Raw genomic sequence first — 18,253 nt, 5'->3', positions numbered from 1 at the left:
GACATTCGAATACGTCAAAATAAAATTATTATACAAATATTTGTCCGACGAAAATTCTAAAAAGTATGTTAAAGAGCAATTCAAGTTGTACTATACACCTAGGGCTACTTCTGCAATATACTCCTAATTTTGTTAACCACCACTATCCTCTTTTCTGGATTATTACAAGCTGAATAAAAAAGTAATAATAAAAAAAGAACTCAAGCAGATACGTAGTCGTCCTGCCCAAATGCCCATCCATCAATCCATCCGTCCGTCCGTCCATGGAGTTTTCACTTCACTTTTGCGACGTGACGATCGAGCAGACAATCAACCTATTGGCTCATTGGTTTTAGCCGGAACTTATTAGCCAGCCAATAAATATTTTTTTCTTACAATAAACTAACACCAATCGAGTTTATTAGTTCAGAAATTAACCAGCGAATATGCTGAATATGTCTTGCCTACCACCGCACTAGCAACCCAACCAGGCAACGATCGGACCGGAGCTAACAGTGCGTGCAGAAGCTGTCGGACAATGTTGTGGTTCAGTTGCGGCAACCGGAAAACGAGTGGTACCGGGTCACAACACTGCCACACTGTTGTCCGGACTCTTCAACGAGCGCGCGCCAGGACCAATAGCGGCGCACACGCGTCCGCCCGCTCAGCTTCCTCTTCTGCGTGTTACTGTTCACCTTCCCCAGCGAGACACCGCCCCGCCGCCCTCCTCGACCACCACCAGGCCGCCGACGACCTCCCCGCCCACCAACCACCCCCGTCGGACGAGCCCGCCCTCCCCTAACTTTGTCGGCTGCTCGCCCCCACCACCTACCCCGCCCGGCTCGGTGGCGCCGCCGCCGCCTTGCTCACCGCCAGCCAACCCACCACCACCGCCGTGTCGCCAGCCAGCTACCCGCCTGCTCCGCCTCAGCCCTCCGGACCTCCCCCTCCGCCCTTGGCAGCCACAGCCAGCCGCGGAGCTGCCCAGCCAAACAAACGGCCGCCGCCAGGCCGCCCAGTCGGCATGGGCCAGACCAGACGCCCAGCCGGCCAGGCTCCAGGGCCTTCTGTTGTGACTGAGCCACTGAGGTGAATGTTGTTCGCCTGTTCTAATTTTTTGTTTTGACTACTCAGTGATTCGGTTGTCTCACTTTGTAATAGTAGGGCATAATAATAATAGATTAGAATGGAAAGATACGAAAGATGCTCCAAAGATTGCAACTAATGAGAATCGGGTTGAGTAAAAAAGACCCCGCATTGAGCCTGATATGAATGACTTCGTTGCTGATCCGGGGCTTAGAAAAGCCAACTAAAATTAGCTTGTTTTTTTGAAGAACTATGACACATTTTCATTTTTGTACGTAGATTTGGTGGTAACGGTCCAAGTTGGTGTGTATTTGTGAAGACATACTCTCTCTGTAGGTTGGTAAAAGAAGTCGTTTTTGATCATTTAGTTATCAGAAGCTCTTTATTCGGTACCCTTCTATCATTAATATATGATGTATTGTTTGTTTGAGCACTTTTGAATTAAGTGTTATTTGTTATATCTAATAGTCTATGGCTAGTATGATTTCTAGCCTTCTATTATTAATGATGTATTGTTAGTCCCCTAGGTCTGTTTCTAGATCCGCTATCGTCTGGGATGTGACAACAGTAGGCCACCGTGTCGCGTGCACTGTGCCTGCCTACCACCGCACTAGCAATACTGTAGAAAACCCTGTTGATGCACAAAATCTAACAAAGGAGTCGATAGATTGCTTCACTTTCGTAGAAGGGCACACGTAACTAGTTTTCGAACAAACTAGTAAAAGAAATAACTCCTTTGATTACGACGAAGAATCACCGGCTGCTTTATGAGCAAGAACAGTAAAGGATGATACTCCGATGATGTCGGAGCACGCCGCTTGTTTGCGGAAAACTAGCAAAGCATGGTTGCTAACCTAGGTGCGAAAAAGTAGAAGAAAAGTAAAAGAACAATAATAATAGATTTGTTTTGTGTCGATTGTGTAGAGATCACAATCAGCCGTTTACCCATTATATATATACTGGTTAACATGCACGTGCGTACGAGACATTTGTATTTTTTATTTGCTATTTTCTAGCTTGCTTGCCGTTAGCATCTTACCATAGTATTTCTATGTTTATTTGAAACCAACATTTTTTTTATACTTGTATCTGTAAATTTTGTTGTATATAAATTCATTTTTTTTATTTTTCGTTTCAATATATGGGATTTTTTTGTGAAGCATTTGTATTTGTATCCAATTTATTTTTATCTTGATGAATTCTTTTTCTTTTTTTACTTTCATAATTTTAAATCCCTCATTATTTTTTATAGTGCACATATGTTGCGGCATTAGAGTTGAATACATATCCACTACCAGACTCCCGGCCTTTGCCGAGAGCCCGAAGCTCTCGGCAAAGACGAGTTGACGCTCGGCAAACTATTTGCCGAGAGCAGCTCTCGGCAGAGAGCAGCTCTCGGCAAAGAGCTGTCGGCAAAACATCTACCCGCAAAGGATTCTTTACCGAGAGCCTCTCTCGGCAAAATATTTACCGAGAGTAATGGCAAGGCTCTCGGCAAACTCTAGCTCTCGGCAAACTGGCACGCCCTAGTAACGGCCAAACGACCGCTAACGGTGTGACAGCTTCTTTGCCGAGAGCGACCGTCGGCAAAGAATTGTAAAAAAAAAGATTTGCAGCCGAGGTGGTTTTCAAAAAAAAAGGTTTGCCGAGAGCCGACCACCAAGCTCTCGGCAAAGAGGCAGATTTGCCCAGAGCTAGGCTCTCGGCAAAGAGGCAGATTTGCCGAGAGCCCTACTCTCGGCAAAGAGTCCAGAGAGCATTTTTTTTATTTTTGTTTATATTTCCAGCTTCAACAACACATATTTCACAAATATAACACATCATCCACATCACATATATCACAAATATGTCATCCACATCACATGTCTCACATAATAATCCATCTAAATATCTCAAATCCAACAACACATGTCCATCTCAAAGTGCTAAGTTCATCTCACACAAGTTCATGTCACAAAGTGCTAATACATGATGAAGAACAACAGGCTCACCCCCAAGGCTCCCACCCCTCCCGACGGCGGCTGCTGTTGCGGCGGAAGGTGTGGATACGGCTGGTACCCCGACCCTCCCGACGGCTGTTGATACGACGGAAGTTGTGGATACGGTTGGTGCCACGACCCTCCCGACGGCGGCTGCTCAGGCACATCATTCGAACCCGTCGATTGATTCTGCACAAAGGAGAAGAAAATTAGTAATTATAGTAATACTAAGGCATATAATTGTAATCTAAGCGTAGACAAGTTAAAATTTGCAGAACTAGGTATAAAATTGTAATCTAAGCCTAGACACATCACAATTTCGGCAGCACCTCCCCTGCACGGTGGGGTTTCCAAAACCTGCAAGAAAACCAACGGCACGATGGCCGCCCACCACATATCAATGGCACGATGGCCGGCACACATATATATCAACGGCACGAAGGCCTCCCATCACATATCAACGGCACGATGGCCGACATGCACAGTAAAGAGCTTTTGTTAGAGAAGTTGAACTCACGTATGAGTAAGGTGGGTATGGGTAAGGCGGTGGAGGAGCGAACAGCTCTAGTGGCGCTGGACAACCCATCGTGACCCAAGACTTGCCACGTACTGAGCCAAGGCGTCAAACCTTGCCCGCTTGGCCTCCCACCTCTGTCGCTCGGCCTCCCGCTCCCTCTGTCGCTCTTCCTCCACCCTAGCCTTATGCTCCTCGAGCGCATGCACCTAGGCCTATAATTTTTCACCGCATTGTTACAAGCAATTTTGAGGAATGTAAAACCAATGAACGACGGATAAAATAGAAATAACATGTAGTGCTGCCACACGATGCGTCGAAGTGTCCTGCCTTGGGCGTATGGGCACGCTACCGCTCGTGCTGCTTGTCCAGACCTGTGAGAGAGTGGGAGTGGTGTGCGGGTCGAGCGTGCTGTTGCCGATGAGGTACCGCCCATGCTTCTTGCCTCCTCCCACCCTCATGATGATGTCGCCGTCAATGTTCGCGGTGTGCGGATCCCAGTCTGCCCCATGGACTCCCCTTGCCGCCTCAGTGTACTGACTGATGAGCTCGAGGATGCTCTCGTTGGTGAACGACTCGACTGGGTCATTCGGGTTCCAGTTGATGTTGTCTGTCGCCTTGCCCTTGTGGGCCAGAACCCATGACTTGAGCTCTCCGCATGGCTGGTTTTGATGTGCAGCCAACTGCGAGAAAAACAACAAGACGATTATAAATCATGCAGGAATAAACGTCTGAAAGAATAAATGAAGCTACACCAAGTCACGTACCCATCTAGCCCCGAATTCGTGGATGTTAAGGTTGCCCTGGTGGTGTGATACACCTGGCATCAGCAAACGTCGTTCCCGGAGGACGGTGTGGTTATCCACCCAATTGCCACTCACCCACCTGTCGACCATCATCTGCCAGGCCCACGTTTTATTGGCGCACTAGCCAGGAGGCACCTGTACGACATCAAGTACATTGACAGATATAAGAACAATTCAAGCCTACCCAATCTCAGAAGAAATCAATATTGATGTTGTATATTTACCTTCAGGTACTGCTCTTTGGTCAGATGCATTAATCTTGCATCTTCTTTCTTTACCTTTCGATGCTCGTAGACGGCACAGTAATCGATGATGGCCTAGAGCCGCGCCTCATAATGCATGTCTGAGATGCGACCTCTAAAAGATTTGGCCAACGCCTTGGCCGCCCTCGCCTCGTAGCCCTCGGCGCATTTGAAGAAGTCCTGCATATAGAAAAGATGTATCAATACATTGGTTCAAGAAACTCTAGCGAATGCAATGTATTGAGTAAAGCAGTGGGAGGAAGACTTACCCAAAACTCGCACATAACCCGCTCCGCCACGCTTTCGTACGTGCGGCCCGTCTCGTCCTCCGCATCAGGGGCGGCAACGTAGTGCTCGTACGTGTAGGCCGGCTCTAGAGCTTCGGCGTAGCGAACCAAGCCTGGGAAGTGTTCCCTGTAGAGAAGACCCAGGATGCCATTGGGCAACCTTTTGTGAGCACCTGGGACCATGACCTTCCAAGACCTACGTAAGTGATTAAGAAAAACTGTTAGTTTCCATTGTGATTCTATCATATGTAGGAGCGAAAAAAATGTAAAAGTCTCGGATCGGAGCAGACCATGGAAACTAACACCATCTGCGCATCCTCGGGCTGTCCAAAAAACGTGGACAATTCAAAACAGATACGGTTATTGATATGCAAAGATCTGCATATTTCTAACCGTATCTCTTTCGAACGGGAGACACCTAACTGGGTTACGTGGAGATACACGACCAGGACAAAGAAAGAGTGGTTATACCTTAGGTGGCGGTGAAGTCAGGCTAGCAGGGCCGTGGCGGGTCGGTGCAGTGGTGAGGCGACGCGGTGCGGGCAGACCTGGGGACACCGGGGTACTCCGACTCGGCTCCTGCAAAAAGAAAGAAAGAAGCAAAATAACGTCAACTCAAAAATTTGGCAGCATCTCCCCTGTACGGTGAGGTTTCCAAACCTGAAAGAAAACCACGGCACGATGGCCGACAACCACATATATATCAAGGAACCACATGCAGCTTAATTATCAACTACTACTACTCTAACTACTACAACTACTACTACACTAACTACTACTACCACTACTAATACCACTACTACAACTACTAACTACTACTAATACCACTACTAATACCACTACTACAACTACTAACTACTACTAACACTACTACAACTACTACTCTAACTAATGCAACTACTACTACACTAACTACTACTACCACTACTACAACTACTAACTACTACTACCACTACTACAACTACTAACTACTAACTACTGACTACTACTACTACCACTAGTACTACTTAGACTACTACTACAACTACTAACTACTACTACCACTAATACTACTTAGTATACCTTGTTCCTCTCCGCGGCGAGGGCGAGGGCGAGGCCGACGGCGAGGACGAGGCCGAGGGCGAGGCCGACGGAGAGGACGAGGCCAAGGGCGAGTCGAGGCGCGCGCGAGGGCAAGTTAGGGCGCGAGCGAGGACAAGCCCGAGGGAGAGGACGAGGAGGGGCGCGGGCGAGGACGAGGGCGAGTCAGGGCGCGCGCGAGGACGAGCCCAAGGGTGGGTTTTAGGCATCCGACGTCACAACTTGCTCTAAACTTTCTCAATTTTTTACCACAGCCTCCACATGCGATGACAACACACCTCGACAAGTTTTGTCATTTTCGGACTTCGTTTGGATTTTATATAATTTAAAAATACTTTTCCCGTAGGTAACTCGTCATGTTACGACACTAACATGGTCGTAACTTCATGCGAGGTCCTGGATACGGCCTCAACATACGCCGAACATCATGAATACCATTTTTTGAATGAACAAATTCCATTATTTCATGTACCTGCAGTTCAAATTTGGAATTGTCGGAAAAATTCAACGAAACAAAAATAATTAAAGAAATATAGCACACAAACTCAAAATTGTCCCAAATTTCGAAGTTGAGATGTAATTACTGTATCAAGACCCCACAAAAAAAATAGGAAGAAAAAAAAACAAAAAAACATATTAATTTGCCGAGTGCCAGGGGTGGCACTCGGCAAAGGGGTCCTTTGCCGAGAGCCAGCCACGTGGCACTCGGCAAAGGCGAGCCGGCCTGGCAGGCCCTGAGCCTGCCACGTGGCAGCTCTTTGCCGAGTGTCACGTGGCCGGCTCTAGGCAAAGATGGCGTCTTTGCCGAGTGCCGATCTGGCACTCGGCAAAGCCTTTAACCTAAAGGCCGACACGGGCCAGCCCAACCCCCACTCCCCACTCCTCACTCCTCACTCCTCCCTCGCGCTGCCGCCGCTACGCCTGCCGCCGCCCTCCCGCTGCCGCCGCCCCTTCCTCCGATGCGCCCGCGAGCAGCCGGCCGGCGGCCCGAGCTCCCTCGCCCGCCCCGCATCCTTGGCTGCCACGCCCCTTCCTCCGACGCGCCCGCGAGCAGCCGGCCAGCGGCCCGAGCTCCCCCGCCCGCCCCGCATCCCCGGCTGCCGCGCCCCTTCCTCCGACGCGCCCGCGAGCAGCCGGCCGGCGGCCTGAGCTCCCCCGCCCGCCCCGCATCCCCGGCTGCCGCGCCCCGAGCTCCGCCCCGCGCTGCCCAGAGATCCCTTCTCCTCCTCGCCACCGTGGAATTTCGTGGTCCCGTTCTCCATCTACTGCAGGCGTGGATCGTGGCGGTGGAAGCTCCCTGCCGTCCATCCGGTCAAGAAGACTTGACCACATCCCTGCAGCCGCCGCGGACACGCCCGTCCATCCGACAGTACGCAGCGGCGCTGAGGTATGCTCCCTATCCTCTGCTAGATCCATGAGGTACACTGTAGCTCCAGATTTCCATGTATGTTGATGCTAGTCTAAGATTATTTCCTGGAATGGCCATGATAGTATAAGAGAGAAGTGATGGCTGGTTCTTTGTGGTCCATGCACTACCTTATTGATTAATTAGAACAAAATCTTAGCTTAATTACCTGCAACTTCTTCCTCGTCTTATTGGTTAGTGTGATTTAACTTTATTATTAGATACTAATGCTATCAGCTTTATAATTATGGAGAGAAAAAATGATAGCTCACTTACTCTTGCACTGAACCTGCCAGTTCTGTTCTGTTGGAACTGAACTTAAGAATAAACAGTCTGTTATTCCTGTTCTTTGTTACAAATAACTTGTGGATTTGTTTCTGTTAGACAGGCTATTAGGGGCCTAGCTATGTTTAAGCCGTGGGTGGGCTTAGGCCCATGCACTTAGGGTTGCTGCTGCCTATAGCTTTGGCGCACCCTGTGGTTGCCTGTAACCCTGTATATATGCATATGTATCATGTACTTGACAATCATCAATCTAATCCCACGCAATATTCTCTGCTTTTACAGTTTCTGTTTGACATGTTGTAAACTAAGCTCTTGTCTATCTTGGGCTCTATTTTATTGGACGGATATTTTTTATTCTCAGTCTGCTTTCTATTTTTCTTGAATCCGGATACAGTTTTATCAAGCTTTATTTAGAAGTAAAGGTGTTCTCTTTATTATATAACTTCAAATGTAACATTCAATTTGTATCATATTCTATTGAATAATAACTGCAAACCAGATTACACTGTTATTTGTTCAGCACAATAAGAATAGAGAAATAAATATATCATGCATATAGAGCGTCCTTGTATTGCACGCTATTCCACAAACTGATACAAACTATTTTGCACGCTACATAGATACATACATCATAAGCATACCTCCAGTGTTATAGTAGATTTTAAAATACTGAAACCCATACTAATGCAAGCATAGCTAGGAAGTACAAGTACTGCAAATCTGCTAGGCAGATAGCTGAGTGACCTGACCTATATAGATGTATTCCTTCAGGCTTCAATAGTGAGGGCCTTATTTACCGTAACCAAATAGTGGAGCCAACATCATGGTTTCTTCATATTCTATCACATCATGGTTTCTTGATCTTCCATCTTCCAGAATACCTCAGGATATTTGTAGTCCCACATAGCAGGTGATGCTAGATGACAGGGGATACTGCTGCATGTCTTCTCATTTCCTTCAGCAATCTCTCTGTATTCACCTAAATTTAGTAACTGAGAGAAGTTACTATCTAGAAAAACTTCAGATCAAACATGTTCCCCCACCGAGCATGGAGCTCAATAATAAGGCGTTCTTCTTGTGGTGACATGCGGCCATGCTTGAGGCTAGGATGAAGGTAGTTCACCCACCGTAGGCGGCAGCTCTTTCCTGTCCTGTTGAGGCCTGCATGAACATAGAGATTGTATAGTATGAAGAGGACTGGTTAGACAGGAAGACATTTATGTTTGCGACTTTGCGCTAATGATAGCAAAATAGCTACCTAAGTTGCAGTTCGCCAACCCCTCAAACCCCGCCGCGGCCTTGCTATATTCTTGATATTTGGTTAATGATTTTCTCCCTTTTCCTTAGAATGATTCATATCCTTGTTTTCCTATTGCTGTCTTTTGGGTTGCAGATTTTTTATAAGTCAGAAATTATAAATATAAACTCAGAAATTATCTACCTGCATCTCTAATGAGCCAAATCCACCTTCTGAATCTAGAATATTTTCTTGTTTTGCAGAGAAGAGCGGATCTGGAGTAGCCCCGCGCCGTGCCGGTCTGCCTGCATAGCGTCGCCTCACCACAGCACCGCCACCCTAGGTATAACCCCTGTACCCGTACCTTGGTCGTAGATCTCGTCACCAAGTTAGGCGTCTCCCGTCCGAAAGAGATACGGTCGGAGGTATGCAGGTCTTTGCATATCTGCGACCGTATCTGTTTCGGATTGTCCACGTTTTTTGGACAGCCCACGGATGCGTAGATGAGTTAGCTTCCATGTTCTGCTCCCGTCTGAGTCGAAGTTTCGGCAGCACCTCCCCGTGTTCTCCGAATACACACTCTCCCTGCGGGGACGTGTATCGGGAGAACAGCGGGGAGGTGTTGCCGAAATTCCGACTCGGACGGGGGCAGAACATGGAAGCTAACCCATCTACGCATCCACGGGTGGGATTAGGACCTATCCTTCACCTATTAGATGGTAGGAACGCCGTGTAGATGCAAATACATGTTTTATTACCCGCTTACATTGGCGCATGACAGAGGATGGCTGACCGTGAGTGGATGTACATGGGTTTCGCAAGTAAGAGCTCTGAATGGGTTAGGGGGACCGATGCTTTCCTAGAGCATGCATTTGGCCCAGCTGCTAAAGGGTCGAGTCGGATGCCGTGTCCCCGCAGCAAGTGTAAGAACAAGAAAAAGAAACGAAAGCGTGCCATGGGAGTAGATATTCACAATAACAGATTCGTTCCAAACTATACCCGCTGGATCCACCATGGTGAACACCATCGTATTAGGGAGGAGGTGGTGAGACCCCTCCTCGAGGAGTATGATGCAGATGCCGGGATGGCAGACATGATGGCAGACTTTCATGAAGCACGGTTTGTTGAAGGAATGGAGGTGGAGGATGATCCAGAGGAAACCGCAAAGGCGTTCTACACCATGATGGAGGCGGCACAGAAGCCCCTTCACGAGAAGACAATGGTTTCGCAACTAGATGCCATTTCACGCCTAATAGCGTTGAAGTCGCAATTGGGCATTAGTCGAGATGGCTTCGATCTCGTGTTGACAGTTCTTGGCAAACTGCTTCCGGATCCTCACACCCTGCCGAAGAACACGTACGAGTCACAGAGACTCCTTCGTGCACTTAAGATGCCGTATGAGGGGATCCAAGCTTGTCCGAAGGGGTGCGTCCTATTCAGGGGAGACCACGAGAAAGCAACACACTGTCCAAAGTGCAAAGCCTCTAGGTTTGTGGAGGTAGAAGGCAGTGATGGCAAGAAGAAACAGTCTAAGATCCCCGAGATGGTCTTACGGCACCTTCCTTTCCTACAGAGGATCCAACGGCTATACATGACAGAGGAGTCCGCGAAACAAATGACGTGGCACAAGAATGGCAAAAGATACAGTCCTGACAAGATGGTACACCCAACGGATGGTGATGCATGGAAGCACTTCGATGACATGAATCCTGGCAAGGCTATGGAGGCTCGGAATGTACGCGTAGTGCTGGCAACAGATGGGTTCAACCCGTTTGGAATGATGGTGGCCCCGTACACTTGTTGGCCCATGTTCGTGATCCCCCTCAATCTTCCCCCGGCGTCATGTTTGAACCCAGGAACGTCGTCTTGACGCTGATAATACCTGGACACCCGGGCAACAATATGGGTGTGTTCATGCAGCCAGTGTGGGATGAATTGCAACATGCTTGGGAAGAGGGGGTACTGACGTACGATCGAGCTACAAAGAGGAACTTCACAATGCATGTGTGGTACCAGTATTCAATGCATGACTTCCTGGCGTATGGCTTATTCAGCGTGTGGTGTGTTCACGGGAAGTTCCCTTGCCCAACATGCAAGGCAGATGTGATGTTCACCTAGCTGCACAAGGGTGGCAAGTATTCTTCTTTCGACAAACATCATCAATTCCTGCCTAAGAACCATGAATTGAGACAAGATGAAAAGCACTTCACGAAAGGTGTTCAAGTCACCGACCCCATTCCTCAGGTTAAGAGCCCTGTCGAGGTCCTTGCCGAGATAGAGGCTCTCCAAATTGATGAAGTCAACGGTGGTTTTATTGGATATGGTAACGACCACATGTGGACTCGTATATTGGGCTTGACTAGGCTCCCGTACTTCAAGCACCTTCTTCTTCCACACAACATCGATGTAATGCACACAGAAAAGAATGTCGCCGAGGCACTCTGGGCAACACTCATGGACATTGGTAAAAAGTCAAAGGACAACGTTAAGGCTAGACTAGACGTGGAAAAGATTTGTGATAGACCAAAGCTAGTGATGAAGACCCCTGTGCCAGGCAAGAGATGGAAAAGGGGCCTGGCCGATTACATCCTGAAAAAGGCTGATAGGAAGGAAGTACTGTAGTGGATGAAGACGTTATAGTTCCCGGATGGGTATGTGGCGAATCTGAGTAGGGGAGTGAACTTGCAGACTATGAAAGCCTTAGGGATGAAGAGTCATGACTTCCACATATAGATTGAGCGGATCCTTCCTGCGATGACCCGGGGATACCTCCCCGAGCTAGTGTGGCGCGTCCTGACAGAGTTGAGCTTTTTCTTCCGCCAGCTTTGTGCCAAGGAGTTATCTCGGGACGTTTGTGTTGACCTAGAGAAGGCTGCACCTCTGTTGCTCTGCAAGTTGGAGATGATATTTCCACCCGGCTTCTTCCTGTTGATGCAGCATTTGATTTTGCACCTACCGCGCGAGGCACGGTTGGGGGCCCGTGCAGGCCCATTGGTGCTATCCAATCAAGAGGTGTCTAAAGCTTCTTCGGAAAAAGTGTAGAAATAAAGCCAAAATTGAGGCTTCCGTGGCAGAGGCATTCATTCTGGAGGAGGTGTCGACATTCACATAGGCGTACTATATTGAGAAACTTCCCAGTGTGCACAATCCAACCCCTCGTTACAACGCCGACGAGAACTCATCGAACCTCAGCCTTTTCCAAGGGGATCTCGGAAGAGGAAGCGCAGGTACCAACAAGAAATTGACCCATGATGAGTGGCGCACTATCATGATCTACTTGTTGTTGAACCTTGATGAAGTGATTCCTTATCAGAAGTAAGTTCTCAATGAGCTTGTTACATACGCCGAGACTATCCTCCACCTATCGATCCGACCCCCTTGTCTCTTGTTTTTTTAGGGAATATATTAATGAACACTGGAGAGGCAATAGGGCTCCTACCGAGCAAGAAGAAGACCATCTTCTCAGACATGGTGTGCCCGATTTCATTTCCTGGTTCTCTATAAAGGTACCATCCAACTAACCTCGTTTGCTCCTAGAAGATTCCACTTTGCTCCTAGGAGCGAGTAATGTAACGATCTACCTGTCCTGACCTTGCAGGCCCGCACGGATGCGGAAATGGGTGATGAATTGAAACAGGTGGCCGGTGGCTTCTCCCGTAGGGTCAAGTCATTCACCGTTTATGATGTGAATGGCTATCGCTTTCGCACGAGAGCCTACGAGGAGAGTCGGGCCAACCTAAAAACCACATGCAGCGGAGTTCGTACTCCTGGCACAGATGAGAAGGACTATTACGGCATAGTCGAAGAGATATACGAGCTCAAATTTAAGGGTGCCAAAGCTTTTAAGCCAGTGGTATTCAAATGCCATTGGTTCGATCCTGATGTCACGAAAAAAGACCTTAAGATTGGGCAAGTCGAAATTCGACAGGATTCCAACTATAAAGGAGACGATGTCTATATTATGGCTAACCGACACGTCACGCAAGTGTATTACCTCCCATGGGCGTGCCAAAAAGACGAGAAGCTTGCGGGTTGGAGCCTTGTGCACTTGGTCTCACCGCGCGGTAAAGCGGCTGTCCCAAACGATGATGATTACAACTTTGACCCAAACAAAGATGAGTTCTATCAACCTAAGGGGCTAGAAGGGAGTTTGGAGATAGACATTCTTTCGCTCATGGGCATGGAAGTAGACAATGACATCGATGAGGACGAGGGTGATGAGGTGCAGGATGCTGAGGACTTACGAATCCTTGAGCGATGGCAGATGGAGCGCGATGGAGTTGAGGACGATGTAGATGATGATGACGATGGAGATGATGAGGACGATGGAGATGATGCCCGACACTTAAGAGAGCTCGACAATATTGATAGTGATGACGACAATAGTGATGACGACAATAGTGATGACGACTACACGCCAGCCATATTGCCGTTCGCGGAGATAATTTCTAATTCATGTAATACTATATTGTTATTATTATTACCTTGCAATTATGTTTCTTTACAAGTACTTGTCAGTTATTTATGCTAACTGTTTTAATCTTTGTCATTGCAAGCACTCGACAAAATGCCGGGCGGAAGGCGGCAGCGGCCGCATCGACAGGTCCGCTCGCAGTACCAGATCCACCACGAGGAGCAGGCGACCGCCGCCGACGATGAGGAGGAGGAGCAGTTGGTGGAGCCATCGACCAGTAGGGGGGCAGCGGACGTCGCACGTCGATGAGGAGGCTGCAGTTCAAGGAGGCCCCGCAAGGGGGGACGACGACGACGACGACCGGTGACGGCGGCGGCGGCGATGACAACGATGACGATGGGGGCGTGCCGACACCAGGCGAGACGGCTTCCTCAGGTTCGAGCAAGCCCTACCAGCGCGGGCCCTCGTCGCTCCCTGAGCCACGACCGCTCCCTTCCCGCCGCCCGGTGATTCGACCCGTGGGTCAGACGTAAGTAACCATTGTTGATTTCACTACTTGTTCATATGACATGTTGAAAATCAAACTATAGACTAACAATTGTTGTTAATGACTCATGCAGTAGTTGGACGTTTGTGAGCGGAGGGAGCGGTTCATGCCATATCAATGGCATCCAGGGCCTGCTGATTAGGGAGTACTACCCTGGCTTCGTCACCCACAAGGGTGAGGTACAGGCGCCCGTGAAGTGGGAGCACTTCTCCAGCGTCACGGACTCCAATGGCGATACCCTTGCGGCGAAGATCAAGAGGGAGTTCTGGGTGAGTATTTTCATCGCACCGCATTTCTCAATACTACACATTCGTTGGACGTTCTTGAAACAATGAAATGATACATGTTGTCTATGTGCAGGACTTCTTCACGTGCGAGGAGGGGAGAGAGCAGCATGCGGTGCGAGTGTAGGAGGTGGTCTGCAAAGATCGTCTCAAGGACCTATACCATGAGGCGCATCTCCAGTGCGTCATCAGCTACTACGCCGACGTGCTTGGCCAAGTGGTGAAGAAGCCGCAAGTCAGGGAGATGATACTCCAGAGGGAGACTGACCTCACAGAGGCGCAGTACATGCAGGTAATTAAGTAGGAAACATTCGTTCTGATTCCTTCCGTGAAACATTCAATTCATCTTCTGGCATGTCAAATACTTGATGTCATGCAGATGTGTCCGGGGTGGTGTGACAACTACAAGGACTGCTGGGCGGCCATTGTGCGTGAGTGGACCACGGACGCGGCGTACCAGAGGCGCAGAGAACATCGGGAGGGCCGCCTGCAGATGCGAGGGGCACCACACCACCAAGGGAACCAGTCCCTCCCAGTGTTCATGGAAAGATGGGTATGCTTCTGTTGATCTATTAATTCTAGCGCTCAATTGTCATTACTTGTAACCATGTTTGTGCTTTCCTCGCAGACCCAGTCGCATGGTGGGCATGTCGTCAACGAGTTCACGAGGTACGCCCTTGCTCACAAGGGCAAAGCGACGGCGGCGGACAACGTCTACGACCCGGCGGACGGGCCCAACGCGTACACCAACGCGAGCGTCTACCCCAAGCTCGCCGAGTACACCTCCGCGGCTCGCCAGCGCCATGGGGAGACGTTCGACCCCGCCACCGACCCCTTGGACACGGACCTCTTGATGAGGTTGGGAGGAGGGAAGCAGCACGGCCGGTACTGGATGGCCAACAGCGCCATTGAGTCGTCCTCTGTTCCCACGCTGAGCCAGATTCGACGAGACGGGACCAGGAGCTCCTCCGACATCCCCATAGCGCCTCGGCAGCCGAGCAACGCGCAAATGTTCTCGGCATTTCAGGTTAGTGCAGTTTCATTCGTCGTTCACTCGTTTCACACATGTACCTTGCTTTCACATACCATCAACTTTGCGGGTGTAATATTACAGGCCCAGATCACACAGTTGCAGACGAACCAGGAGAACATGGCGGTGGCCCATCAGCGGCAGCTGGCGGCTGTCACGCAGCACTACCAGCGTCAGATGCAGGACTTTGCCGCCTACTTCCGGGGCCTTCAGATCTCGGGAATGCAACAGCACGAGCTCCCTGCCTCGATCTTTGCTCCACCACCTTTTCCTATGCCTACTCCTATAGCGACTCCGGTGAGTATATTGCCTGTTGCTTTAGCTTGTGCGGCCATCCTGCAGGTACTAATGAGATCACTTGTCCTTTGTGTAGGAACAGTCGGCGGGTTCGAACCCGACTCCAGGTGCCAGCCCTCCACTGGGCCCTTCTCCACCGCACGGGTGGCCGGCTCACCCGACCTTCCCGACATAGGGCTTCACGTGGCCAGGTACCGCTCCTCCTCCACCGACGCAGTAGGGGCACTCCGGGCCCTACTCAACGTTCCAGGCGGCGCCGCAGTCAGGGTGGTCTCCGTGGGAGCAAGGTGGGGGCTCTGGGGCCCCTGGGGACGCCGGGTCGAGCTAGGTACCTCTACTGCCCGCTTGTAGACTTGTCGGCCTTCGTGCCGCTTTGATGTCGGCCTTCGTGCCGCTGTGGTTATCGGCCTTCGCGCCGTTGTTTTCTTGCAGGTTTTGGACATGTTATGAACCTGTTATGAACTTATATCGTGTTGAGATGTCATTTGATGATGAAATGTGATTTTTATGTGATATTCTAGTTTATTGTCATGAATATATGTGAAATTGCATGTCTGGAATGCAAGAAAACAGAAAAAAAAAGCAAAAAAAAATCCCAGCTTTGCCGAGTGCCAGCACTCGGCAAAGCTGGGCATTTTTCCCAGCAGAGCCCCGCTTTGCCGAGTGCTGGCGTGGCACTCGGCAAAGTGACCAAACCTTTGCCGAGTGCCAGCACTCGGCAAAGATTTTTTCAAAAAAAATGCCGAGTGCCTGACACGTCAGCACTCGGCGAAGATTTTTTCAAAAAAAAAATTCCTTTGCCGAGTGCCTGACGCGTCGACACTCGGCAAAGGGTGGCGTCAAGTTCACGGCGCCCGTTACCTTTGCCGAGAGCTGGTGTGGCACTCGGCTGCCGAGTGCCTGCCACGTGGCACTCGGCAAAGATTCCTTTGCCGACCACTTCTTTGCCGAGTGGGCTTTGCCGAGAGCCGCACTCGGCAAAGCCTTTGCCGACGGCAAATGTTCCTTTGCCGAGTGCGGCCGGCACTCGGCAAAGGCGGCGGATCCAATAGTGTTTGATTCATTATTGACACTGTTAAGAGATGGTTTGTTTAATGTAATGTGTTCCCGTATATGCCAGCGCAACTATTCAAGATGTTGATCGAGCTATTCAATAAAAGAATGGATTTCCTGTTCCTGGTAGGAAAATCAGAGTTAAGCTAGAAATGAATCAGTGCTCCACTGAAGGAACGTTTGCAAAAGAAGGAGAATAGTGAGGCTCCTCTCCTAACAGTTTGTTGCTGCTGAAACTCAGTAGATTGTGGATCTGACTGTCATTTGTTTTATTTGCTTGTGAGCAGTGCAATGCAAGTGAAGGACTCCGATTTAAAAGATGAGGCAAACGAGACTTTTCCTGCTGGAAAGCATAAAGGGAAATCACATAAAACAGATCCAGGTTGTAATGTAAATCTCTTTGTTTTGTTTAATGTTTTGCCATGGTTAGTATTTTCCAATATTGAAGCAAGATGTTATGTTGAACCAGAGCATTACATTTGTTGTCAAAGGATGCTATGGTATCAAAGGAAGCTCCCATTGGCGACCCCGAAAAGGTCAAAAAATCTGAAAAGCAAAGGTGTGTACTGCAATATTTTACTTCAGAAGTCATCACCTAAATCTAACTTGTCATTTTTTTTGTAGTAACATTATTTTTAATTGAACCTGGTTGCTTCGCTATTATCACGCCAGGATCATGGTGTTCTTTTTTGTTGCCATCAGCCTTAGCCCGTAACCATGCACGATAGTTACGCTAATATTCTCGGTTTCTAGCCTGTGTTTCAACATCTTTATCACAAGACATTACATCAGTAGCTTGTGCTTCACGTTTCCTTTTACATCTTATTGAATTTCTATTCTCCAAGCCGACTTCATCCTCTAACAAATATTCGAAAAGGTTAATTGATTTTGAAATAAATAATCCAAACAGATTGTTTTTTAAAACTAAATAACATACCACCTTGAACATTGCCATCTCATGTTATGGTTAGATTACCATCTTGTCTTGTGGTTGAAGCCATAACAAGGTTTAGGTTGTCATGTTTATATTGTTAATATGGAGCACTGCAATCAAGGAATTTTAAAGCAACGGTAAAACAAAAAATTAAAGTAAAATGCATAAACTGGAAATATATTAGACTCAAGCGACAAAATTTTAAGCAATTGAGGTTTAGTTGCAACTTGCAAGTCAGAAAATAGATTACTTTTTAGACACAAACAGTTGAAAGAGAGGTCAGAATACTTTTTGAAAACATACATGAATCACAGATTATATTAAGCAATCTTTATTTGATCGTAATGAATCTTTATTAGACCCTATCAACACAAAAAATAAATAATTGAGAAACTTTTAAGCAATTGAGGTTTAGTTGCAACTTGCAAGTCAGAAAAGAGTAGATTACTTTTTAGAAACATGTAGTTAAAAGAGAGGTCAGAATAATTTTTATAAACATGCATCGCATATTATATTAATCAATCTTTATTAGATCATATCAACACAAAAATAAATAATTGTATATCTGCATTAATCAATCTTCTGATGTGTCAAGTAGAGAGCTGAAGGTGTCCACGACGGCATGTCGGCAGCTACAAGCGTGAAGGCGGCGCCGGCCGCTGGGGACCCGCAGATGAAGCTGCTAATCTTCTGATGTGTCAGGCTGGGAGCTGAAGGTGTCCACGACGGTTGGTCGACAACTACAGACGTGAAGGTGGCGCAGGCCGCGTTCGACTCGTGCTATATGCGGAGGC

The 18,253-nt window shown here is 48.4% G+C and overlaps 2 protein-coding genes and 1 pseudogene across 2 annotated transcripts; 2 read left to right on the top strand and 1 right to left on the bottom strand.

Moving 5' to 3' along the window:
• LOC136489228 (uncharacterized) overlaps positions 1-1,055 on the top strand; it is a 23,836-nt pseudogene extending 22,781 nt beyond the window's left edge.
• A 5,808-nt stretch (positions 1,056-6,863) lies between these two features.
• On the bottom strand, positions 6,864-7,235 carry LOC136489227 (uncharacterized). The gene has a single exon (XM_066485925.1). It carries the CDS (start codon positions 7,233-7,235, stop codon positions 6,864-6,866), a length of 372 nt encoding a protein of 123 aa, XP_066342022.1.
• A 2,620-nt stretch (positions 7,236-9,855) lies between these two features.
• On the top strand, positions 9,856-11,522 carry LOC136489226 (uncharacterized). Its single transcript, XM_066485924.1, has 2 exons — positions 9,856-10,635; positions 11,076-11,522. The coding sequence occupies exons 1-2, from the start codon at positions 9,856-9,858 to the stop codon at positions 11,520-11,522; spliced, it is 1,227 nt and encodes a 408-aa protein (XP_066342021.1).
• The last annotated feature ends 6,731 nt before the right edge of the window (positions 11,523-18,253 follow it).

This window comes from Miscanthus floridulus, chromosome 10 (genome assembly GCF_019320115.1).
Source record: "Miscanthus floridulus cultivar M001 chromosome 10, ASM1932011v1, whole genome shotgun sequence".
Lineage (NCBI taxonomy): Eukaryota > Viridiplantae > Streptophyta > Magnoliopsida > Poales > Poaceae > Miscanthus > Miscanthus floridulus.
Note: the sequence above shows the minus strand (reverse complement) of the source record. Positions and strands in the feature narration are given on the sequence as shown.